Source organism: Monodon monoceros, unplaced genomic scaffold (assembly GCF_005190385.1).
Source record: "Monodon monoceros isolate NGI ecotype Baffin Bay Population unplaced genomic scaffold, NGI_Narwhal_1 Super_Scaffold_7, whole genome shotgun sequence".
Lineage (NCBI taxonomy): Eukaryota > Metazoa > Chordata > Mammalia > Artiodactyla > Monodontidae > Monodon > Monodon monoceros.
In genome coordinates, this window is record NW_021703784.1 from 25076929 (window position 1) to 25104205 (window position 27277).

At 35.0% G+C, this 27277-nt stretch overlaps 1 protein-coding gene across 2 annotated transcripts in view; it reads right to left on the bottom strand.

The window, feature by feature from the left end:
• GUCY1A2 (guanylate cyclase 1 soluble subunit alpha 2) overlaps positions 1-27277 on the bottom strand; it is a 426391-nt gene that overhangs the window by 207971 nt on the left and 191143 nt on the right. For both annotated transcript variants that reach the window (XM_029206851.1, XM_029206852.1), the window contains exon 5: positions 6050-6535. In XM_029206851.1, coding sequence (XP_029062684.1) covers positions 6050-6535 — 486 coding nt within the window. The remainder of the gene's footprint in view (positions 1-6049; positions 6536-27277) is intronic.

Consider the following 27277-nt stretch of genomic DNA (forward strand, 5'->3'; position numbering starts at 1 on the left):
CCTTATCATTTGACAGTACAACTATAGTTACTGATCACGTAAAATAGTTTTGAAACAGTTTCCACTTTTGCTATTATTTGATCTTTGTCTAGATCTTTTTCCACAGCCTAAAACTTGTGGGAAAATTGGAGATTTTAGAATCAGACAAGTGTCGGTTCAAATTCTGATTCAATAGCAATATTATCTGGATTATTTAACTTCTCTGAAATTTAGATTATTTATCTGAAAATGGAAATAATGTAACAAGTCCACATGTTAGTCATGGAGTATTAAATGAGATCATATTTTATTCTTTTCTAATAAGCACTGAGTACACTTTATTTATGTACATACAAAAACATACAAAATAATCACATAATACATACACACTCCCATATGTCCAAATGTACCTATCTGAGAAAAAAATGACAACTAACATGTCCATTTACTACTATACACCAGGTGCTAATCTTATCTTTACAGTTTATAGAACGGGAGGGAAATTAAGAAAGTGTTAAAGGTGAAAAGGTGAGAGCTATAAGGAGTGTATTTAAGACAGCACTGGGAAACTGCAGCCTTGGCTGAATGCAATAAGAGGAGCATGGAGAAAGATTCATCGTCCTCTTTACTTCTCCTCTATTTCAAACTAAAGGGCTTGGCAAAGACAAAAATATAAAATGAGGCAAAACTCACATTATGTTGCTTCAACATCCAATACTATTATTACTACATTTAGTTATTATTTATTATTATCTATAAACAATTGACTTAAATAGTTAGGGTTACTTGTTCTTTATTTTGTTTATTCTCTACCTCCTATAAAACCTGAGAAGCAAAATATTATATAATATATTATGTTGACTATTTGCTGAATATTTGCTTTTCTAATTATGAGATCAAAATTATAATCCATGCTTCCTTCAATTTACCTTGTTCTTATTTAGCAGTCATACACCTGTAACATCTTGCCAGTCAAGCATTTTTAAAGACTAATTTTCTCAATGCTTGCAATATGCACAGTAAAATATACAGCATCTTCCTTAACCTCCTACTTTATAGGAAGCTTGATTATTTTAGCAGAACCTTCTTATTATGGCCTAATTTTGTTAAATTCTGGCATTATAATTCATCACTGCATCATATCCCTTATGATAGGAAAACATGAGATAATAAGATGATCAAGAGAGGGGCAACAAATAAATTTAGAGACTGGAGTCTTGTTGCATGTAACAGACTTTGAATGCCCCCTGTGAGGCCCTCTCTCTAGTTCTCTAGTTCTTTTTTCTTAACATTCAGCTTTACTTGGTTTCCTTTCACTTTTCTAACATAAAACAAAAGTGAGTTATCCCTTTTTATCTCTGTGGTATAATTATTCCACCAAAAGTTCTACACATACTTTAAATCTAACAAAATACTTATGAATTTTATAAAATCAGCAGATTTATAAACCTTAAAAAAAATTCTGTCACCTTTGGGATTTTTTCAATAGCAATTAAAATTTTAGCAAATAGCTCTTGGTATAAAATAGCACTGTGTAAATATTCTAGAAAATAAGCTGGAAAGATTACAATAATTAGAAACCTTAAATTAGGCTGGTCAGATTGAGAATTTCTAAATTATATACCTCCTAATGTAGTTATCATAATGTATTGATACTTCATTTTATCCTAAACAAGGGTAATATTCTCTTTATTTGTCCTTCCCTCTCTCTGGCCATATCATTACTCTGGCTTCAGCACATATTGTGTTTCCCGGTCTGGATCCCCCATTTTCAACCTCCATAAGCCTGAGTAAACATCAAAGCCACCGTATACACCTATCATACCAGATACATATACACACCAGTATTGGAGATACATTAAAAATACCTGGCTCTGTTGATGGTTTCCTTTGCTGTGCAAAATATTTTAAGTTTAATCAGGTCCCATTTGTTTATTTTTTGCTTTTGTTAACATTAGGAGATAGATCCCCAAAAATATTGCTGAAATTTCTGTCAAAGAATGTTCTGCCTATGTTTTCCTCTAGGAGTTTTATAGTATCCAGCCTTACATTTAGGTCCTTAATCCATTTTGAGTTAATCTTTGTATATGGTGTTAGAGAATGTTCTAATTTCATTCTTTTACAAGTAGCTGTCCATTTTTCCCAGCACCACTTATTGAAGAGAATATATTTTCTCCATTGTATATCCTTGCTTCCTCTGTCACAGATTAATTGACTAAAACTGCGTGAATTTACTTCGGGGTCCTCTATTATGTTCCACTGATCTATGTGCCTGTTTTTGTGCCAGTACCATATGGTTTTGATGATTGTAGCTTTGTAGTATAGTCTGAAGTCAGCTATGGAGTTGTTTCTTCCAGCTCCATTTTTCTTTCTCAAGATTGTTTTGGTTATTTGTGGTCTTTTGTGTTTCCACATAAATTTTAAAATTATTTGTTCTAGTTCTGTAAAAAATGTCATTGGTGTTTTGATAGGGATTGCATTAAATCTACAGATTGTCTGATGTAGTACGGTCCTTTTAACAATATTGATTCTTCCAATCCAAGAACACAGTATATCTTTCCATCTGTTTGTGTCATCCTCAATTTCTTTCATCTGTGTCTTATAGTTTTCCGAGTACAGGACTTTTACCTCCTTAGGTAGGTTTATTCCTAGGTATTTTATTCTTTTTGATGCCATGGTAAATGGAACTGTTTCTTTAATTTCTCTTTCTGATATTTTGTTGTTAGTGTATAGAAATGCAACAGATTTCTGTATATTAACTTTGTATCCTGTAACTTTACCAAATTCATTGATGAGCTCTAGTAGCTTTCTGGTGACATCTTTAGGTTTTTTATTTATAGTATCATGACATCTTCAAACAGTGACAGTTTTACTTCTTCTTTTCCAATCTGGATTCCTTTTATTTTCTTTTCTTCTTATGATTGTCATGTCTAGGACTTCCCAAACTATGTTGAATAAAAGTGGTGAGAGTGAACATCTTTGTCTTGTTCCTGATCTTAGAGGAAATGCTTTCATCTTTTCACCATTGAGTATAATGTATGACATTAGCTGTTGGGTTTTCATATATGGCCTTTTTCATGTTAAGGTATGTTCCCTCCGTGCCAGTCTACTGAACACAGAAGATATTTGCAAATGATATGACCAATAAGGGGTTAAAATCCAACACATATAAACAGCTTATAAAAGTCAACATCAAAAATGCAAACAACCTGATTAAAAATGGGCAGAAGAACTGAATAGACATTTTTCCAAAGAGGAAAGGCAGATGACCAACAGGCACATGAAAAGATGCTCAATATGGCTAATCATAAGAGAAATGCAAATCAAACCCACAACAAGATATCACCTCACACAGGTCAGAATGGCTATCATCAAAAAGAAAACAAATAACAAGTGTTAGCAAGGATGTGAAGAAAAGGGAACCTTCTTACACTGTTGGTGGGAAAGTAAATTGGTGCAGCCACTGTGCAGGTAAATTGGTGCAGCAGTAACCAGTTTTGAGGTTGCTCAAAAAACAAAATACAGAACTACAAAATGATCCAGCAATTCCACACCTGGGTATATATCAAAAAGAAACAAAAAGAGTAATTCAAAAAGATTCTTGCACCCCAAAGTTGCTAGCAACATTATTTACAATTGCCAAGGAATGGAAGCAACCTAAGCGTCCATCAACAGATGAATGGATAAAGATGTGGTATATGTAGACAACAGAATACTACTCAGCCATAAAAAGAAAGAAATTTTGCCATTTGTAGCAACATGGATGGACTTTGAGAGCATTATGCTAAGTGGAATAAGTCAGACAGAGAAAGACAAATACTGTATGATATCACTTACATATGGAATCTAAAAAATACAACAAACTAGTGAATAAAACAAAAAAGAAGCAGACATCATAGATATAGAGAACAAACTAGTTGTTACCAATGGGGAGAGTGAACGGAGGAGCGGCAAAATTGGGATGGGGTAAAGAAAGGGTTACTGTGGTACTGTATAAAATCATATGTATGAAACTTTTGAAAACTGTAAAGTGCTATAGGATTTAAAGAATCGTACATTCAATTAAAAAAACACACCTGGCTCTGGTATCATTTTACCTTATAATTTATTGCTAAAATTTCATAAGAAAGTTCAGTTTAAGAGAATCTGTGAACCTGTTTTGTTTACTTTTCAATATATATATGAAATATGGAAAGCAGAGTCTTGAGTACCTGAGAATGAGTAGATCCATTATGTAATTTAAAACTTGCTGATAATTATTTATAACTATATGAACCTTATCAGTTTAATAACATATAGGAAAATTTGAAGTCATTCAGTATATTCCCACAGATTTTCTTTTTCTGTGAGGTGTCCTAGCTTATCTCCAGGGAAGGAAGACTTGATGTCTGTAAAATGAATTGTATTTTTAAAACTTGAATTGTTTTTGTACCCTCAGAAGATATCACATTTCTTCTTTTCTCAAAGCCAAACTGATACTTATATTTAAATCAGGGATTTCCATGTTTTGCCAGAAAAGAATCTATTTTTCATGCTCATTTAGTTGCACAGACTTAGAGCCACAAAAACATATGACTACTTTAGCTGAAGGAAACTAACACTGCAAATCAATGATTTAGAACGAAGTGATTGTGGTTGCAGAGCTTGGTGCAATAGTGCCCAAAGTCTGGAGAATTCTCTGGTGGTCCAGTGGTTAAGACTCCATGCTATCACTGTCATGCAGGTTCAATCCCTGGTCAGGGAACTATGATCCCGCAAGCAGGGTGGCCAAAAAAAATAGTGCCCAAAGTCTGAAGGAAAAAGAGTGCTGGAAATTCAGGACAATCTGCTCTCTCTTCTGGAATTGACAGTGATAGACTCATCATGTCTCTGGTTTAGGACCAGACATTTGGCTGCCTATGCCATAAATTACATAAAAATAAACTATAATGAAGTTAAATATAATTTATAAAAACTCTTATTTTGTATAACAAAGCAAATCCCTCATACATATGTCACACTGAGGGTCTACCACTCAGAAGAGGCTTTCTAAAATATTTAACACTGGTTGTATATCATACATAATGGAACTAGTGAACATCTTTCCATAAAGGGGATACACCTAAATGAAAATATCCTCTGGATCATAATATGAAACTAAAATGTGAAACAGATTCTTTCTGAATCTGTTTATGTGTAGATCATACTATGAAAGAAGTAGAAGTCTAGTAGTAGATGATTAGTAAAGAAGAAAAAAAAATCTAAAATTCACTAGTTTGTTTGTACTAAAAGTAATTGCTGTCCTCCATATTAAAAACAAAAAGCCATGCACCCTGACATTTTGCAATCCATGTGAAATTTTATGTAAAGTTACAGTTATTCAATACATAGACATGAAGCTGAATCACTCAAAATATTGCTATAATTTTAATAAGAAATTAATAAGGAGTTTGCCAAATTAGACTAACATATGATGACTTGTATACATTTTCAAAACTCTTCCATTAAGTAGCTTGGAAAATTAAGGTGCTTACAACTAAAAACCATTGGTTATTTGGACAATAGCTAGAATATTTACATGTATTCTTTCAGAATTAGAGGGACCTCAATTAATTGACAGTGAAGAGCAAAATACCGATTAACCATGATTTAACTCACAATGCAATGCATGTTTTAACATAAATTGCTGTTTCCTTTTAACTGCCAATATAAAACTTTTACTTTACATCATAATCCTACTCTTTAGGAAAAACTAATTATATGGTTAAAAGTTGCCTAGATTTCAGCAAGTTTATTTATTTATTTTTGATAATAATGAATTTAGAGTACTAGTTCTATAGAATTTTTCCTTACTGAGCAATATCATGATTCACAGTTAGCTATGTCAATAGTATAAATCAACTCATAATGAAAGTTTACTCATAGAGCAGAAATACTTGTATTCTGTATAAATATTGATATTTCTAAATTAAAATTATCCACAATTTACTATCAAGTTTTAAAAGAGAAATAGATTGTATGCTTGTAATTTAATGAAGATGACAATTTACTACTAAAAAGTATTTATATATAAGTAACTAAACCCCATTACCTTATAAATATCCAAAAATCCACATTGGTGGTCAAATCTTGTGTACAGTTCATTCAGCATGCTGATTACTTGCATGGGGGTACACTGGGCACATATGGCTGTGAAGCCAACAATGTCTGAAAAGAGCATGGTGACATCATCAAACTTTCTGGCTTGCACTTGCTGCCCTTGCCACAATTGCTGGGCTACATCACCAGGGAAAATAGAATATAGAAGATCCACTGTTTTTTTTTTCTCTTCTTCTAGGGCCTGGTGAGTTCTTTCTAAAGTTGCTTTTAATTTATCCATCCTCTTCTTCAAGCCATCTTGGGCCTTTGCCTGCTCACCAACCAAAATTACATCTCGGGTAGCATCATGGATAGGGATGTCCGAGAGATGCAGCCCTCGTCCCATGAGTTCATCCAACTTGTCCACACATGGAGAACCCAAGAATAAAACAGAATTTGATTCTGAGACATGGATCATTTGTCCTTTAACTTCCATCACCTGCAAAATTAACACAGAATTTTGATCAGCACTATTCACATAGTAGGTTCACAAAAATTAATTTATTGTCTGATGGAGAGGAAGAATAAGAAATTAGCTCTATTGAATTTCTGCATTCATATAGGCAAATTTAAATGTGATTTATGGCCAATATAAGTTATGATTCTAAATAGAAACATTTGTTATTGTTTCTCACTTGGTCACTTTCTTAACACAATGGAAAGGAAGGAAGATCAGTGAGAAATGAAACAGGAAAACATTTTCAGTCAAAATGAAATTGCACCCAGGTACATCATGAAACTGGTTCATGAGCCAGTTCAAAAACTTTCAACCTGCTTAGTAATAGTAGAATTAGGATAAATCCATCTGTCAATATAACTGCCTTTAACTGTCATTAAAATAATACTCAGAAAATAAGTCCGGGGGACTAAATGAATACAAATAATTGTTTAGCCTTATGTAAGTCATTTTTCACCAGCTGTAGTCCTATGAAAATATATTAGATTTTGCACTGACTAGATTAGTTGACAATTCATTTGTTCTTAAAAATAAAAAATTATACTAGATGTCATTAAGCCAGTATTACCAGAAAATAACAATCAACTAGCATGTTCAATATAAGCTAAAAATAGCCCTCCAAGTTGGGACAGTATTAAAGGAATTCAGTTAATAAAATAAAGAATCTGAAGATGTAGTAATTTAAATCTATTCCTCCTTTCTGTACTATTTGACTGGAGAATTTGAGAACTGATGTTTAATGAAAAATTTCATGAACACTGGTTTATGCTATTTTAGCTTGGTTCCCCAAGGAACACTCAGAGGGGATAAGCATCAGTAGGGAAGGAAGGAAGACTTAGGATATGGTTATGCAAATATAGTTATTTGGGTTAGGATAAGATATTTCAGCACATCTGGAGAGGAAGCTAGTTGTAATTACCTGGAGAGAACAGCCTATAAGTAGACCAACTGAGACTGTGCAACAGTTTTATCTATGTCACTTTCCCCAACTACATGGAATGTGTTCAATACATTTATTTTCTTTTGTTCTTCATAGCATGAAGTAGTTAGGCTAGTTGATGAAATTGGAGGCATAGAACAAATATGGGGTAAAACTAAAGAGATTTGGATTTGTAAGCCTGCAAATGTTTTACTTTGTTCCCCCTGCACCATTTACCAAGATCTAGTCTACTTAAGGAAATAAAATTGAATCCTTGCTTCATGTTATATTTTTAATGAAATGAAATATTCACTTTTTTATATAAAGATTCTGCAAGTGTTCAGTATTTCAGCATTTTTTACATAATAATCTCATTTATTCATTGAAGTGTTTATTGAGTGTTTGCTATTTACTAGTACTTCTCTGGATGATAAGCATAAAAAGATAAAACAAGTTTCCTCTTTTCAAAGTTAGCACAGTATGGAAGGGAGAGCCAAATATATATAGCCCATAGAATAGAATGAAGAAGACCCTTCAATTCCCAATTTAAGGTGGGCTCTCAAAAGACTACAGGCTATAGTTTGAATACAAAGAAAGTAATTATCCTGAAAAGTATTTCCAGATTATTACATATATGCCTGATATGCTTTTTTGGGGGAGGAGTTTGTTAGTGATATATACTTGTTAGAATATTAAAGGTGTAATAAAGAAGGTACACATATTGTATAACCTCATAGTTAAAAAATTAGTACTTTAATTTTTTTTCTTATGATTTAAGGCAAACCTCTGATATTCATAGATTTAGACCTCCATCTGGTCTCTCCCTTTTTTTCCTCAGATTTCTTTCTAATTATTTTCTTTTCCTTCTACATCTTACTTTCTTCTCCCTTCTCCTCTTTGTTCTTTGACCTTACTTTTTTTTTCTCCCACAATATGCTATCTTCATTCAGTCTTTATCTCTCCTGCTTGTCTGGTTTTCTTTCTCATCACTGGTTTCTTTCATCTTCCTCACTGGTGTTTCCTTTTTCTTTTTCTTTCTCTTTTTTCCCTATGTATTAATCTCCACATTTACCGTCACAAATGGACCTTTTTCTTTTCCACCTTTGCTTTCACCTCCCTTTTTATTTTAAATATGAAATCAGTATATGTATACAGGCATAAACAATATTATACATTATTTGCTATGTGTAATAAATAAGAGTGTTTTTCTTTAACTTACAAAGAAGCTGAATGCAATATGTTATATTCCACCTCAAAAAAACAAAATATATTCTTGATTTATATATGGCATTAGTTCATTTTTTGAAGTCTCTGAATCAGCAGAGCCTGAGAGAATAAAATAATCGATTACTTCTTACATAACAGAAAAAAAAATTCATGAAAGAGAAACCACAATATACACAGTATATAACTTAATTTTAGAATATTTTTATCAGTGAATTTTTTCCTTATTTATAATTGGGCAAATATCACTGGAGCATTTGTGTCTCTGTCATAAATGCAGGTTTAGCCTAATTGGAAAATAATATAAATTAGTATTCTTGAATTGTTTTTGCTTTATTATAATTATAAATTCAGATATTCACCATGATTGCATTTATTGATTTAGCAGTATGCACAACTATTATAGGAACTATGTATTTTTATGTGGAGGAGACAAATTTGTGAAAAACTACATTAAATTAAAACATCTCCTTAAGGTTTTATTGCATTCTAAATTATATTAAAGGGCTTCACTAGTGGTGCAGTGGTTGAGAGTCTGCCTGCCGATGTGGGGGACATGGGTTCGTGCCCCGGTCCGGGAGGATCCCATATGCCGCGGAGCGGCTGGGCCCATGGGCCATGGCTGCTGGGCCTGCACGTCTGGAGTCTGTGCTCCTCAGTGGGAGAGACCACAGTGGTGAGAGGCCCGCGTACCGCAAAAAAAAAAAAAAAATTATATTAAAGTTTTAATAAAATAACATAAGGCATAATGAAAATAAGCTGTCTTTAAATCTATCAGATTTCATAAATTGGTAAGCATAATACAGGGGAATGGGCTAAAAAATAGAATGGAGCTGACAGAGAATAGAATCAGTGAGGATAGTTCCATAGAATTTACTCAATCTGAACAAGGAAAATAGACTGAAAAAAATAAACAGAGCTTCAGGGACCTGTAGCAAAATAACAAAAAATCCAATATTCATATCATGGGAGTCCTAGAAGCATTTGAAGTAACAATGGCTGAAAGTGTCTCAAATCTGATAGAAGATATAAATGCTCAGAATCAACAAGCTATGTGAATCTCTAGTAGGATAAAACCAAAGAAATCAATTTCAAGACATATTATAATTAAATTTTGAAAACTAAATTCAAAGAAAATATCTTGAAAACAGTCACAGAGAAAAGATGTATTACTTGTAGGGAACACTAATTTGAATGGCAGTTGGTTTCTCATCTGAAACTATGGAGGTCAAAAGAAAGCAGTACATTTTTTTAGATACTGCAAGAAAAGAAGTGTCAATTGCGAATTCTATGTCTGGGGTAACTACTCTTGAAAAATGAAGGGGGAATAAAGACATTGTCAATTGAAGGAAAGCTAAAAGTCTTTGTCCTAACAGAACAGCTAAAGAAAGATCTCAAAAATTGAATGAAATAAGAGAAATAATGTTCTAAGAAGCATCAGGAAGGGAGAAAAGAAAAGGATGGAAAGACTAAAAATACTGGTAAATACAATAGATTATCCTTCTCCTCATAAGCTGTCTAAATCACATGTGATGATTGCAACAAAAATTATAACACTAATGATTCTCATTACAAGTGTCCTCCTTATAAGAGAAAAGCAGAGGGAGATTATACACACACACACACACACACACACACACTCACACACACACACGAAGACAGTGTGAAAACAGAGACAAAGGTTGGAGTGATGCAATCACAAACCAAGAAATACCAAGGCATGCCAGTAGGCACCAGAAGCTAGAAGGGTCAAGAAATCTATTCTCCTCCAGATCCTGTGGAAAGAGCAAGGAGCTATCCACACTTTGACTTTAGATTCTGACCTCTAGGGCTGTGAAAGAATAAATTTCTGTTGTCTTACACTACCCAGTTTGTGGTTATTTGTTACAGTAGCCACAGGAAACTGATACAGATCAGAACAACAAACTCAACAAATAAGATCTAATTGACAGATATAGGGTGATCCACCCAACAGCAGAAGAATACATGTTTTTCAAAGAACCTGTGTAACATACACTAAGATTGACCATATTGTAGGCCTTAAAAATAACATCACAACAAATTTTTAAAATTCAAATTACATGGAATATGTTCTCTGACCACATGGAATAAAACTAGAAATAAAGACATATTCATAATAGCCAAACATTGAAAACAATCCAGACGTATTTCAGTGGGTGAATGGTTAAACCAAACATGAGACACTATTCAGCAATATAAAGAAATTATCTATTGATATAGGCAAAATATTAGGTAAACTTGTAGGGAATTATGATAAATGAAAAATTGCTGGGGGAGGAACCAAGATGGCGGAGTAGAAGAATGTGCTCTCACTCCCTCTTGCGAGAACACCAGAATCAAAACTAGCTGCTGGACAATCATCGACAGAAAGACACTGGAACTTACACACAAAGATACCCCACATCCAAAGACAAAGGAGAAGCCACAATGAGATGGTAAGAGGGGCACAATCACAGTAAAATCAAATCCCATAACAGCTGGGTGGATGACTCACAGACTGGAGAACACTTATACGACAGAACTCCACCCACTGGAGTGAAGGTTCTGAGCCCCACGTCAGGCTTCCCAACCTGGGGGTCCGGCAATGGGAGGAAGAATTCCTAGAGAATCAGACTTTGAAGCCTACTGGGAATTGATAGCAGGACTTCGAAAGGACTGGGGGAAACAGAGACTCCACTCTTGGAGGTCACACACAAAGTAGTGTGCGCATCAGGACCCAGGGGAAGGAGCAGTGACCCCAGGGGAGGCTGAACCAGACCTACCTGCTAGTGTTGGAGGGTCTCCTGCAGAGGTGGGCAGTGGCTGTGGCTCACCGTGGGGATATGGACACTGGAAGCAGAAGTTCTGGGAAGTACTCCTTGGTGTGAGCCCTCCCAGAGTCTGTCATTAGCCCCACCAAAGAGGCAGGTAGGCTTCAGTGTTGTGTTGCTCAGGCAAAACAACCAACAGGGAGGGAACCCAGCCCCACCCATCAACATTCAAGTGGATTAAAGTTTTAATGAGCTCTGCCCAACAGAGCAAGAGTCAGCTCCACCCACAACCAGTCCCTCCTATCAGGAAACTTACACAAGTCTCTTAGATAGCCTAATCCATCAGAGGGCAGATAGCAGAAGCAAGAAGAACTACAATCCTGCAGCCTGTGGAACAAAAAACACATTCACAGAAAGATAGACAAGATGAAAAGGCAGAGGGATATGTACCAGGTGAAGGAACAAGATAAAACCACAGAAAAACAACTAAATGAAGTGCAGATAGGCAACCTTTCAGAAACAGACTTCAGAATAATGATAGTGAAGATGATCCAGGACCTCAGGAAAAGAATGGAGGCAAAGATTGAGAAGATGCAAGAAATGTTTAACAAAGACCTAGAAGAATTAAAGAACGAACAAACAGAAATGAACAATTCAAAAACTGAAATGAAAACTACACTAGAAGGAATCAATAGCAGAATAACTGAGGGAGAAGAACAGATAAGTGACCTGGAAGACAGAATGGTGGAATTCACTGCTGCAGGACAGAATAAAGAAAAAAGAATGAAAAGAAATGAAAAGAGCCTAAGAGACATCTGGGACAACATTAAATGCAACAACATTTGCATTATAGGGGCCCCAGAAGGGAGAGAGAGAAAGGACCAGAGAAAATATTTGAAGAGATTATAGTCGAAAAATTCCCTAACATGGGAAAGGAAATAGCCAGCCAAGTCCAGGAAGTGCAGTGAGTCCCATACAGGATAAACCCAAGGAGAAACACACCGAGACACAAAGTAGTCAAATTGGCAAAAATTAAAGACAAAGAAAAATTATTGAAAGCAGCAAGGGCAAAACGAAAAATAACACACAAGGGAACTCCCATAAGGTTAACAGCTGATTTCTCAGCAGAAGCTCTACAAGCCAGAAAGGAGTGGCATGACATACTTAAAGTGAAGAAAGGGAAGAACCCACAACCAAGATTACTCTACCTGGCAGAGATCTCATTCAGATTCAATGGAAAAATCAAAAGCTTTACAGACAAGCAAAAGCTAAGAGAATTCAGCACCACCAAACCAGCTTTACAACAAATGTTAAAGGAACTTCTCTAAGTGGGAAACACAAGAGAAGAAAAGGATTTACAAACACAAACCCAAAACAATTAAGAAAATGGTCACAGAAACATACATATCGATAATTACCTTAAACGTGAATGGATTAAATGCTCCAAACAAAAGACAAAGGCTTGCTGAATGGATACAAAAACAACACCCATATATATGCTGTCTACAAGAGACCCACTTCAGACCTAGGGACACATACAGACTGAAAGTGAGGGGTCGGAAAAAGATCTTCCACGCAAATGGAAATCAAAAGAAAGTTAGAGCAGCAATATTCATATCAGATAAAATAGACTTTAAAATAAAGAATGTTACAAGAGACAAGGAAGGACACTACATAATGATCAAGTGATCAATCCAAGAAGAAGATAAAACAATTATAAATATATATTCACCCAACATAGGAGCATGTCAATACATAAGGCAACGGCTAACAGCTATAAAAGAGGAAATCAACAGTAACACAATAATAGTGGAGGATTTTAGCACCCCACTTACACCAATGGACAGATCATCCAAAATGAAAATAAATAAGGAAACAGAAGCTTTAAATGACACAATACACCAGATAGATTTAATTGATATTTGTAGGACATTCCATCCAAAAACAGCAGATTACACTTTCTTCTCAAGTGCGCATGGAACATTCTCCAGAATAGATCACATCTTGGGTCACAAATCAAGCCTCAGTAAATTTAAGAAAATTGAAATCATATAAAGCATCTTTTCTGACCACAGCACTATGAGATTAGAAATGAATTACAGGGGAAAAAAGCATAAAAAACACAAACACATGGAGGCTAAACAATATGTTACTGAACACCCAAGAGATCACTGAAGAAATCAAAGAGGAAATCAAAAAATACCTAGAGACAAATGATAATGAAAACACGACGATCCAAAACCTATGGGATGCAGCAAAAGCAATTCCAAGAGGGAAGTTTATAGTATAAAAGCCTACCTGAAGAAACAAGAAAAATCTCAACTAAACAATCTAACCTTACACCTAAAGGGACTAGAGAAAGAAGAACAAACAAAACCCAGAGTTAGCAGGAGGAAAGAAATCATAAAGATTCGAGCAGAAATGAATGAAATAGAAACAAAGAAAACAATAGCAGACATCAATAAAACTAAAAGCTGGTTCTTTGAGAAGATAAACAAAATTGATAAACCATTAGTCAGACTCATCAAAAAAAAGAGGGAGAGGACTGAAATCAATAAAATTAGAAATGAAAAAGAAGTCACAACAGACACCACAGAAATACAAAGCATCCTAAGAGACTACTACAAGCAACTCTATGCCAATAAAATGCAGAACCTGGAAGAAATGGAAAATTCTTAGAAAGGTATAAAGCCTTCCAAGACTGAACCAGGAAGAAACAGAAAATATGAACAGACCAATCACAAGTAATGAAATTGAAACTGTGATTAAAAATCTTTCAACAAACAAAAGTCCAGGACCAGATGGCATCACAGGTGAATTCTACCAAACATTTAGAGAAGAGCTAACACCCATCCTTCTCAAACTCTTCCAAAAAATTGCAGAGGAAGGAACATTCCCAAACTCATTCTATGAGGCCACCATCACCCTGATCCAAAAACCAGACAAAGATACTACAAAAAAAGAAAATTACAGACCAGTATCACTGATGAACATAGACGCAAAAATCCTCAACAATATACTAGCAAACAGAAACCAACAACACATTAAAAGGATCATACACCATGATCAAGTGGGATTTATCCCAGGGATGCAAGGATTCTTCAATATACGTAAATCAATCAATGTGATACACCCTATTAAAAACCATATGGTCATCTTAATAGACGCAGAAAGAACTTTTGAGAAAATTCAACACCCATTTATGATAAAAACTCTCCATAAAGTGGGCATAGAGGGGATCTACCTCAACATAATAAAGGCCATATATGAGAAACCCACAGCAAACATCATTCTCAATGGTGAGAAACTGAATGCATTTCTTCTAAGATCAGGAACAAGACAAGGATGTCCACTATAATTCAACATAGTTGAAGTCCTAGCCACGGCAATCAGAGAAGAAAAAGAAATAAAAGGAATACAAACTGGGAAAGAAGAAGTAAAAGTGTCACTGTTTGCAGATGACATGATACTATACATAGAGAATCCTAAAGATGCCACCAGAAAACTACTAGAGCTAATCAATGAATTTGTTAAGTTGCAGGATACAAAATTAATGCACAGAAATATCTGGCATTCCTATACACTAATGATGAAAAATCTGAAAGAGAAATTATGGAAATATTCCCATTTACCATTGCAACAAAAAGAATAAAATACCTAGGAATAAACCTACCTAGGGAGACAAAAGACCTGTATGCAGAAAACTATAAGACACTGATGAAAATAATTAAAGATGATACCAACAGATGGAGAGATATACCATGTTCTTGGATTGGAAGAATCAATATTGTGAAAATGACTATACTACCTAAAGCAATCTACAGATTCAATGCAATCCCTATCAAATTACCAATGGAATTTTTTACAGAACTAGAAATTTGTTTCTAGACCCAAAGTTTGTTTGGAGATGCAAAAGGCCCTGAATAGCCAAAGCAGTCTTGAGGGAAAAAAAACAGAGCTGGAGGAATCAGACTACTTGACTTCCAACTATACTACAAACCTACAGTAATCAAGACAGTATGGTGCTGACACAAAAACTGAAACATAGGTCAATGGAACAAGATAGAAAGCCCAGAGATAAACACATGCACCTATGGTCAACTAATCTATGACAAAGGAGGCAAAGATATACAATGGAGAAAAGACAGTCTCTTTAATGAGTGGTGCTGGGAAAGGGAAAACTGGACAGCTACATATAAAAGAATGAAATTAGAACAATCCCTAACACCATACACAAAAATAAACTCAAAATGGATTTGAGACCTAAATATAAGACTGGACACTATAAAACTGTTAGAGGAAAACATAGGAAGAACACCCTTTGACATAAATCACAGCAAGATCTTTTTTGATCCACCTCCAAGAGTAATGGAAATAAAAACAAAAAGAAACAAATGGAACCTAACAAAGCTTCAAAGCTTTTACACAGCAAAGGAAACCATAAACAAGACGAAAAGACAACACTCAGAATGGGAGAAAATATTTGCAAACGAATTAACAAAGGATTAATCTCCAAAATATATAAACAGGTCATGCAGCGCAATATTAAAAAAACAAACAACCCAATCCAAAAATGCGCAGAAGACGTAAATAGACATTTCTCCAAAGAAGACATACAGATGGCCAAGAAGCACATGAAAAGCTGCCCAACATCACTAATTTTTAGAGAAATGCAAATCAAAACTACAGTGAGGTATCACCTCACACCAGTTAGAATGGGCATCATCAGAAAATCTACAAACAACAAATGCTGGAGAGGGTGTGGAGAAAATGGTACCCTCTTGCACTGTTGGTTGATATGTAAATTGATACAGCCACTATGGAGAACAGTATGGAGGTTCGTTAAAAAACTAAAAATAGAATTACCATATGCTCCAGCAATCCCATTACTGGGCATACACCCTGAGAAAACCATAATTCAAAAAGACACAGGCACTCCAATGTTCATTGCAGCACTATTTACAATAGCTAGGTCATGGAAGCAACCTAAATGTCCATTGACAGATGAATGGGTAAAGAAGATGTGGTACATATATACAATGGAACATTACTTAGCCATAGAAAGGAAAGAAATTGAGTTATTTGTTGAGACGTGGATGGACCTAGAGACTATCTTACAGAGTGAAGTAAGTCAGAAAGGAAAAAACGCATGTATGTGGAACCTAGAAAAATGGTACAGATGAACCGGTTTGCAGGGCAGAAGTTGAGACACAGATGTAGAGAATAAATGTATGGACACCAAGGGGGGAAAACCACAGTGGGGTGGGGATGGTGGTGTGCTGAATTGGGTGATTGGGATTGACATGTATACTCTGATGTATATAAAATTGATGACTAATAAGAACCTGCAGTATAAAAAAAGAAACAAACAAACAAAAAGAACTAATACTAAACTTTCTTTGGGTTATTTGTATGGAAATATGTTAATATAAATGCTTCAGACATTATATGAAATTTCTAAAAATCTTATATGTTCTGGTATAATGTTATAAGTCATAATTCTAGTTATTACTTTAAAATGTATATCACAGAAATAATTAAATTTCCTTGTCAATTGCATTATTATGAACTTTCATCAAATCTTTAACCATGGTCATTTTTAAGTCTTTTGTCATTTACAGACAGTTCTGGGTGTACTCTGATGCTTTTGCAAAAATGTTCCCATAAAAGGGTTTCATGTTCAAGGAATTCATGGAAAAGACTCTGACAAGTACAGGTTTCTGGTAACTGACTATACTGCTGAACTGAATGAATAAGCATTTTCAGAACTCTAATGGAAAACTGATGAATTCATAAAAGTGCTAACAAAATATCAAGATGAAAAAATTAATTACATGGAACTGAGTGAACTGATGAGGATGATTATAATTTTTGTGACTTTCTGTTTGTATAAAAAAAAAATCCCACAAGGACTCAGAGGCAAAAAATATACAAATCAATTTTCACTGCAAAGTAAAGGAGCGGTTACAGTGGAGGATCACTGGACTGAATGTCAATATTATGACACAGTATGAGTGTGTTTCGTGTTTGGTAATTGCAATCATTGTTGCTTTTGTTGTGGTCATCCATTTACAATGCTTGGTGTCAGTTTATCTCTTGTAAAAATAAAATACAGTGTGTGTGTGTGAAAACAAAAACAAAAAACTGTAGTGTTAAAAAAAATTGGAATAAATATATTACAGAAAATAAAAAAGTAAATAAATAAATAAAAGAAAGGTGGCAATTAATAGAAAAAGAAAAAAAGCTCACTTAATAAAGTAGAAGAGTTTTTGTTTTCTTTGCTTGCTTATTTATTTTTATCATTCAATTGTTGTTTGTGTTTTGATTTTTAGAATATATTTATCAAAGAAATAAGGTGTTCAGTAACAAAACCAATTTCACCCAGAGGACTGCTGATTTTTAAAAATTTCAACCTAAAATATCTGCATTTATAGTAGCTACAACCTTTAAAAAGTTTTGAAATGTTTTTATTTCTTTGACATGAATCCTTCATTAAATATTCTTATTTAGAGAAACAATTTAAAAATTCTTAACTCAAGTACACTAAATATAATTTAATAGAAATTTAAAACATTTATTTATTTATTCACCTATTTCACAAATATTTATTTAATATCCATGACCTACCAGTACTGTGCTAAGCTCTTTAAATATGCAATAATTTAGGCAGAGAATTTTTGCATTTTTACTAAATTTAACAGCAAATTGAACAGTAAAGTGTGTATGTATCTGGAGGGATATTAACATCTAAGGCTAATTATTTACTGTATAGATTGAAATGTTGCCTTTGTTGAGATGAGATACAATAAAAGTCATACTGTTTATTGATGAAATCATTGCTGGTGTTTTTCTTTGCAAAAATAAATATATAAATAAAAATAACCATTCAGACATTTTAATCTTTCTGTGCTCGTTTTATTTCCCATGCATTTGTATTTAGTTTCATTGTTATTCTTTACACCTCAGAAATTCATTCTCAAAATGGATTTGAATTCTGTTTTGATAGATAAGCCAGTAAAGCACATGACAAAATTGGTTTAATATTCCAAGATTAGATTCCATTTTTCTTTTTAAATCATGGCAGGATTCATATAATATTGAAAGGATATAGGTTACGCTTTATAGTTGAAAGAAGTTATATCTGCAAATTTTTGGTCATTCTGTTGAGAAATGCTTATGTTTTGTTTTTAGAGTCCTCATTCCTTTGGTATTTAACAAGCACTAAATTTCATACTATGTGGGGAATATTAAATTGATATGAAGTTTTTAATACCTTACCTACATACACTGTCTTTTTTCCCAAAGGGTGCAAATGATTTCATTTTTTTTATCACATTCACACAAGCAGTAAATCACACACATTAAAGGAATAGCCTCTGGGGTGCCTTGTCACCACACTGTCACTCACACATCCCATGGAAGATTTTGGCTATATTTCTATATATCCAGTTTATAAAAATATACTTCAAAAAGCTATAATAAATTTTTGAACTACCACTAAAATTTTCTGCAAAAACAGGAAATTCTACTGTCTCTTTAAGGAAACATTACAAAAATGATTTTGCACAAAGTACTAACACATTATTACATGAGGATTAGTGAAGCCTCCTCAAAGTATTATAATAGAGAGCCATTTAGATATGTAAAAAATATTGGCCTTTCTGGCCCAACCAATTTAACATGAGAATATTCTGGTAAGGTCTTAAAGAAAAAAAAAAAACAACTAACTTTCAATTATCCAATTATATATGTGTTATATAATTATCCATTTATATGTATGTGTTGTGTGTGCACTTATATTAAAATAACTGTTCTCCCATACATAATCAGGGGGAGGATGGGAGATCAGGAGTTTATATTTGATATATTGTTTAGTAATAAAAATAAGGTTTTTGCATTTTGACTGGATTGTGTTAAATATGTAAAAGAAATAACTGGAGTTTGTGCTTAGACCCAAGTTGACAAAACCCTGTTCAATACTGAGAATCCTGGCTATTGGATAAGCAGAATTAAGGATAGTAGAGTACAGAAGGAACTTTCTAATGGAATAATAGGGTATTTGTTTAGTCTAGGGCACATACCATGGTTAAAGATATATGAAGAGCTGCAGAATCTAGTTTTTATATAGAGGATTGAAATTTTTATATAGAGGATTATTTCCAATAGATCTTTCTGTAATGATGGAAAATATGGTTAGTGGGGCTGATTTGATTTTCATTAATTTAAAGTAAAATGTATATTGCCACACACGGCTACCAGCTAAGCTACTGGACAGCATAGCTCTGAAGTAAAATTTGTGGGTCCCATATTCAATCCATCACTTGGTCAAGGTATTATCTCTAATTTGTTAGGGGTAAGAAACAATTTAATATTTGGGTCACACAGATGGTTTTTTCTTTTAACAATGTTACATAGAAAGTTTAAGAAAATATTATGTGTAGGAACTTTATCCAGCACTAAAGACAGAGTTGAGCTTAAGACAGTTATGGTCTCTGTCCCCATGGAGCTTATATTCTAACAGAGGAGATGATATATATATTTTACAAAAGAAATGATATGGTTATGGAGGGCTGAGGGACCCTCTTGCTGCAGAACTAACAGATCCTGATTAAAAAAAAAATACTTATGAGCCATCTCTTAAGAGGTAGGAGAGGTTTCCAAGTACACCCCCACATAAGCACACTAGAAAAAGGAACAACCAAATCAAAACAAAGCAAACAAATAAAGAAAAAGTGAAACCTTGATCTGGACCCCTGACAGGGGCAGAGAGAAGCCAGGCTGTACTGAGAGCCATGTGGAGAGCACACTGCTATTGGGATTATGAGACTTGGGACATTTGTAAGATTAGGAAGCCTCATCAGATTCTTGACCTGAAGCTCCATCCTCAGAGAAGACTAGAGTGGTCCTCAGTCAACTGATATCTAAAACTTCCTCATCCTAGGCTCATAAGACTCTCAATACGATTAAGCTTGAGCAACGGACAAAAGCAAACAATGAACACAAGATTTAGATGACAAAAAACTCTGAGTAATAGGATTGTCAGGTTCAGAATATAGAGCAGCTACATATTTGCAAGTAAGGATATAATTATAGAGAAAGACAAGCACTAAGAGACTAAAGGAAGGAGCAGGCAGTTAAAAACTAAGAATAGATCATAATGTAAATGATTATAGTATTTACCTCAAACACTTGTAATGAAATAAATATACAGGTCTGTATACCATGTTGAGTACAATATCTGGCACAAATTAGCCTTCAATAACTGTTAGCTGACTTCGCTGTGGCTTCTGAAACTACCTAAAATCTCCTAAATCAGAACCCCTTGTTGTTGGGCTGAGAAATTGATTATTTTTACAAGGACTACATGTGATTCTGAAAATTCACTAGACTTAGGAATTATTGTCTCAAATATCATCTTGTACAATCTAAGTGTAAATGAAGTGTAAGTAAAGAAAATGAGGGATGAAAAGGAAAGACAAATTGCATGGAAACAGAAGACAAGTTGGTAAAGGGCAAGGACTTGAAACAGACCTCTTGTTATATACGGCCACATTTTAGATGGTTCACTGTCAGAAAGTGTATTTTGAATTAAAAAAAAGAGTGAAATGTGAAGTTCAGTGATGACCTAAAGCTAGGACCTGAACAAGACCACCAAGTTGCCTATAAATATATTAATCAAAGGTGAATCACAAAACTGTTTCAACAAATGTTATAGACAGTTTTGTTTCAACAACTTTATAAATGACTTTCCTTCACACCTGTGGAAACTGGCACACTACTGCATTTTATGAGACAAATTATGTTTATTTTATTACCCAATTTGAGTATTTGAGTTTCTGGGTATATCCCAGAAATGTTTGCCAAAGGTCTTCTTGACAAATCCTGTTTGTGACTCAATAATATCTATTAATTATCACTTAGTTTATACATCATGTAGAATTTTCAAAATGTTTCCACACACATTGTTGCATTTTGTCTTCTTGACATTGTAAGGTGCACACAATCAAAGTTACTGTAACTGAGAAAGCTAAGACCAGGGAGGGTTGAGTGAGTTGCTAGTTTAGTTGCACAGTTTAGTTTTGAAACTAAAAATGATCTGAGTTTAAAGCTTAGTTTCACCACTTGTTGGCTGAGTCACCATAGGCAGATCACATGTACTCTCAGGGCTCTAGCAACATCCTCTGTAATATTGAAATAACAACAATTTTAATAGAATAGCACTAGGACAAAGTTTAAATGAGATAATACACATAAAAAGTCTAGCCTAATACTTGCATATGCATTCACTCAATAATTTCCCTCTATTATTATTGTTACTGATGTTATTAATCATCATGAAATAAGATAATGATGATTTGGCTGGTGCTATAGAGATATTACAAATAGGAAATGATAATAATAGAATTATGTTGAAGAAATTATAATTATAATACATTGTGTGCTCAATGCTCTGTGGTGACCTAAATGGGAAGGAAATTGAAAAAAAGAGGGGATATATACATATATAGCTGATTCACTTTGCTGTACAGTAGAAAATAAACTTGTAAAACAACTATACTCCAATGAAAAGTAATAAAAATTACGTTTTATGAAGCTATATTACATAGGCATAGATTATAGATTTTCAGTAACAGTGAAACACTATAAACATATCTATAGTTTTATGTCTACAAATAGATTTCTACTTAAATGATACATGTTGTCAGTTAAGAAAAAAGTTTCACAAACCATACAAAATGCTACAATAATTAAAATATCACAGTGAAGGTTGACTTTGAATTGGCAAAATGTCTCAGACACACATTATCAGAATTTGTGTTTGTAAACTTCCCCATGAACTGAACAATGTGTAAGAATTCCTTGTCAAGATAATAGCATTCAGCTGAAGCAACATGTCCTGCAGGCTGTATATTATAGTGAAAAATGTAATAGCTCTTGGAATATGGCAAGGGAAGTATTCTAAGATGAGTGAAGGAAAAGCTTAAAGCCCCAGAGAGAAAGAAGGGCATAGCACATTTGAGGAACTTAAGAAGGTCCAGTATGATTACAACAGAGAACGAAAAGGGAATGACCAGGGTCTAGTCACAAGACCACACAACTGAGTTATGATCACTGGAATGTGAACCTAGCCCTTGTGATTCTCCAGTCCTCTCTCTACTCTTTCCTCTACTACCATGAAGGCCACATGTCAAAGATGATGAAATCAGGAGGAGCCTGGGTTCCAAAGTCTCTTTTGCAACAGGGCTGCTCAGAAGACACCTAACCTGCCCCAGATCTATGATGTGAGCAAGAAATAAATTTTTACATAGTTAATGGACTGGGATTTGAAGATTATTATAGCAGCTAGCATTATTAACTTTGACTAATATACCAGATCCTGTAAAAGATCAGTTTCAGCCATCTCTTTTCACGCGCTTGAGATGTGCCCTAGGCTTACACCTACTTCATGCTAGGACTTAGGTGAAAAGAATCAGCTATGATTCTTTTTTATCCAACCCGATTATATTCACTATCATTCTAATTAATATCATTCCCATTTAAAGTTCTATGCTATCAGTGAATTAAAGAAGAGTCCTGAGATTAATACAGAGTTGAATCTGTAAGTGTGAAGCTAAAGCTTTGTTTAAAGAACTGGTTGGTTTTATGCTTATCCAATATGAATCATCATGAATTAGAAATTCATATCAATTTTTTATCCTACTGAAACTAGATTGCATGTGTATCTTGTATTCCAGTAAGATGTTGTCAAAGCCTTTTAAGTATACTGTAAATAATTTAAATGGTTTCTTATATGTAAATGTTCACAAACAGTATAGAAATTAATACATTTATTTGGGGGTATTGAGGGAATATTCCTTCAAAAACTGAAAGTCTTCAGGGCAAATTATGCATTAGAGACTGCATTCTTTTTTTGATGTTTATTTTCAATTTTAAATATAGCCTCTGATTTAATTTTACAGTAACCCACTTAATTTGAGCAAGTGTAAGAATGGAGACAAAAAAGTTAAGTGATGTGTCCAAGGTCTATGGCTAAGGAAACATAGAGATGGGACTAGAACATGGGTGGTCTCACCTTAGGTATGTCCTTTTCCTACATCTTTCACTCTTACCAAAAATGGACTTCTAAAAACTGCACATGTGTACATGTGTTATGGGAAACCCTCAGGTAATTCTTATATACCAGGCCCAAGAATCTCTGCACTGTCGTGTAATGTTTGCTTGAATGTTTTCCTACTCTTGGGAATTAGATGGCATGACCAAACTTGACTCCACACCTTTAAAATGGAAATAATAAATAAACCTACCTAATAGTATTGCCATTTGGATACATATTGATTAATATTTACAAAGTACTCAGAATATTCAATGGTAAATAATAAACATGTATATGTTAAATAAAACTGCTTGGCTTGTGGTTGCTATGAGTAATTTTAGAACTCTTTAGCTCATCATCTACTATTGCCCTACAGACAATTAAGCTTTAATTACAATGAATTACAGGCTGTATTAGTTTTCTAGGGCTACTGTAATAAATTAATGCAGAATGAGTGCTTTGAACAACAGAAATTTATTGCCTTAGTTCTGGAAATTAGAAGCCCAAGATCAAAGTTTTGGTGGGGCCATGGATACCTCTCTCCTGGCTTCTGGCTTATGGTAGCATAATATTCACATGGTATTCTCCCTGTGTACATGTCAGTCTCTGTGTCCAAATTTTCAAACTTTATAAGGACACCAGTAAGGAGGCATCTGAGACGGTGGAGTAGAAAGACCCTGAGCACACCTCCTCTCACGAGCACACCAAAATCACTACTATCTGCAGAATGACCATCGATTAAAAAGACTGGAACCTGCCAGAAAAGATCTTCTACAACTAAAGACATAAAGGAGGAACCATAATGAGATGAGTAGGAGAGGTTGACTTGAGATACAATCAAATCCTATATCCCAAGGTGGGCGACCCACAACTTGGAGAATGATTATGTTGTACAGGTGTTCCCACAGGAGTGAGAGTTCTGAGCCCCACATCAGGCCCCCCAGACAAGGGGTCTTACACCAGGAAGATGATCTCCCAGAGCATTTGCTTTGAATTCCAATGGGGCTTAATTTCGAGAGCCCCAAAGGAAATAGAGACTTCAGTCTCAAAGGGAACAATCAAAATGTCATGCACACCAGAACTCCGGGCAAAAGCAATAATTTAATCAGAGCCTGAGCCAGATATACCTTCTGGTCTTGGAGAGTCTCCCGGAGAAGTGGGGGGGGAGGCTCACCTGAGGGACATAGACACTGTGGCAGCCATATTTGGGAACATTTTACCACATGAACACTACTGGTGGTGGGTGCCATTGTGGTTCATTAACGCCAAGGCCTGGCCCCACCCAAAACCCTGTTGGCATCACTGCTGGGATACCTCAGCCCAAACAACTAACTGGGAAGGGACACAGCCCCACTCATCAGCAGAAAGGCTCCTAAAGATTTCCTGAGCCCATAGCTACCTCTAGACATGCCCCTAGATATGGCGCTGCCCACCAGAGGTTCAAGACACATCACCACCCACTAGTGGGCAAGCACTGGCACTTCCTTCCAGGAAGCTTGTACTAGCCACTAGACCAGTCTCACCCACCAGGGGGCAGACACCACATGCAAGAAAACTATGATCTCACAGCCTGTGAAACCAGCGCACTCACAGCAGGCCAGACACTCCCCTGGGACCAGTGCACTAACAGGCCAATGCAAGTTTTGGGACACCCTGGACCCAATACCAAACTGTCAGGAACCATCACCCACCAGCACCAATGACCTAAAATGAGCTCTGTGATCCCTGACTCCAGAAACTGGCTCTGGCTGCCAGTAATCTGACACTAGCCCCAGGATTTGGCTTCACTTACTAGTGGGCAAGCAACAACTACAGAATCTTCAGGACCCTGACTCAGCCCACCAGGGAGTTAGCACCAGTCCTAGGACCCCACACGGTTCTGCAGCCACCTAATGACCAGGCCCCATTAAACAGCACCCAGCAGCATACACACAAGCTAGGACCTGGCAAACAACCAGGCTAGAGGGCCACCCAAAACTACCAGACGCCCCACATAGTCAGCCCACCACAACAGAAAGACCCACAAAGCCCTCTTAAGGGAAATTCCTAGAGCATATAGCTTAGTGAAAACAGGGGAGTGCACTGTTGGGACATATAGGACATCTCCTACAGAAGGCCATGTTTGCAAGTTTGGGAAAGGCAACTAACCTATCACATACATAAATATACAAATAGTAACTTAGAAAAAAAGTGAGGAAGCAGAGGAGCATGTTTCAGATGAAGGAACAAGATAAAACCCCAGAAGAACAGCTAAGTAATATAGAGATAGGCAATCTACCTGAGAAAGAGTTCAGAGTAATGATCATAAAGATGATCAAAGAACTTGGGAGAAGAATCGATGCACAGAGTGAGAAGTTATAAAATTTTAACAAAGAGTTAGAAAATATAAAGAAGACCCAAACAGAGGTGAAGGTTACGATAACTGAAATGAAAAATACAGTAGAAGGAATCAAAATTAGGCTAAATGATACAGAGGAAGAGAACAGTGAGCTGGAAGAAAAAGTAGTGAAAATCACTGCCTCTGAACAGAAAAACAAAAAAAGTATGAAAAGAAATGAGAACAGTTTAAGAGACCTCTAGGACAACATCAAGCACACTAACATGGCATTATAGGTCTCCCAGAAGGAGAAAAGAGAGAGAAAGGGACTGAGAACATATTTGAGAAACAACAGCTGAAAAATTCCAAAACCTGGGAAAGGAAACAGTCACCCAAGTCCAGGAAGTGCAGAGTCTCATAGAGGATGAATCCAAAGAAGACACCAAGATGAACTGTAATTAAAATAACAAAAAATAAAGAAAGAGAAAATTAAAATCAGCAAGGTAAAAGAAATAAGTAATATAAAAAGGTACTCCCATAATGCCATCAGCTGATTTTTCAGCAGAAACTCGGCAGGCCAGAAGGGAGTGGCATAATATATTTAAACTGAAGAAAGGGAAAAACCGACAACCAGGAAGACTTTACCAAGAAAGGCTCTCATTCATATTTGATGAGAAATAAATAACTTTACAGACAAGCAAAAATTGAAAGACTTCAGCACCAGCAAACCACCTTTACAACAAATGAAAAACAAAATTTTCTAGGTGAAAAAGAAAAGTCCACAAATCGAAGGGAGAAAATGATGAGATGAAAAAACCTCACTGGTAAAGGCAAACATACAGTAAAGACAGGAAATCACCCCACATAAAGCTAGTAGAAAGGGCAAAAGAAAAAAGTAGTAAAAATTTATATCCACAATAAGTAGTTAAGGGATACAGAAAACAATTATCTGTAAAATCGAATTCAAAATCACCTAAATCATCAAAGTCATCAAAAACAGTAATTGTGAGGGGAGGACAGTAAAAATGCAAGGTTTTTAAAGTGCATTTGAAGTCAAGAGAAAGCAAATTAAAACAATCATGTTTATATGTAGACTGCTATACAAAGACCTCATTGTAACTGCAAACCAAAAATGTAGAATACATATACACACAAAAAAGAAAAAGCAACCCAAACTTGACAGTAAAGACAGTCATCAAACCAGAAGAGAATATAACAAAAGAAGGGGGAAAAAAAACCCCTACCAAAACAAAACTATTAATAAAAATGCCAATAAAAACATACATATTGATAGATAACTTAAATGTAAGCCAACTAAATGCTCCAACCAAAAGACAGAGAATAGCTGAATGGATACAAAAAAAAAAAAGACCTGCATATATGCTGCCTAGAAGGGAGT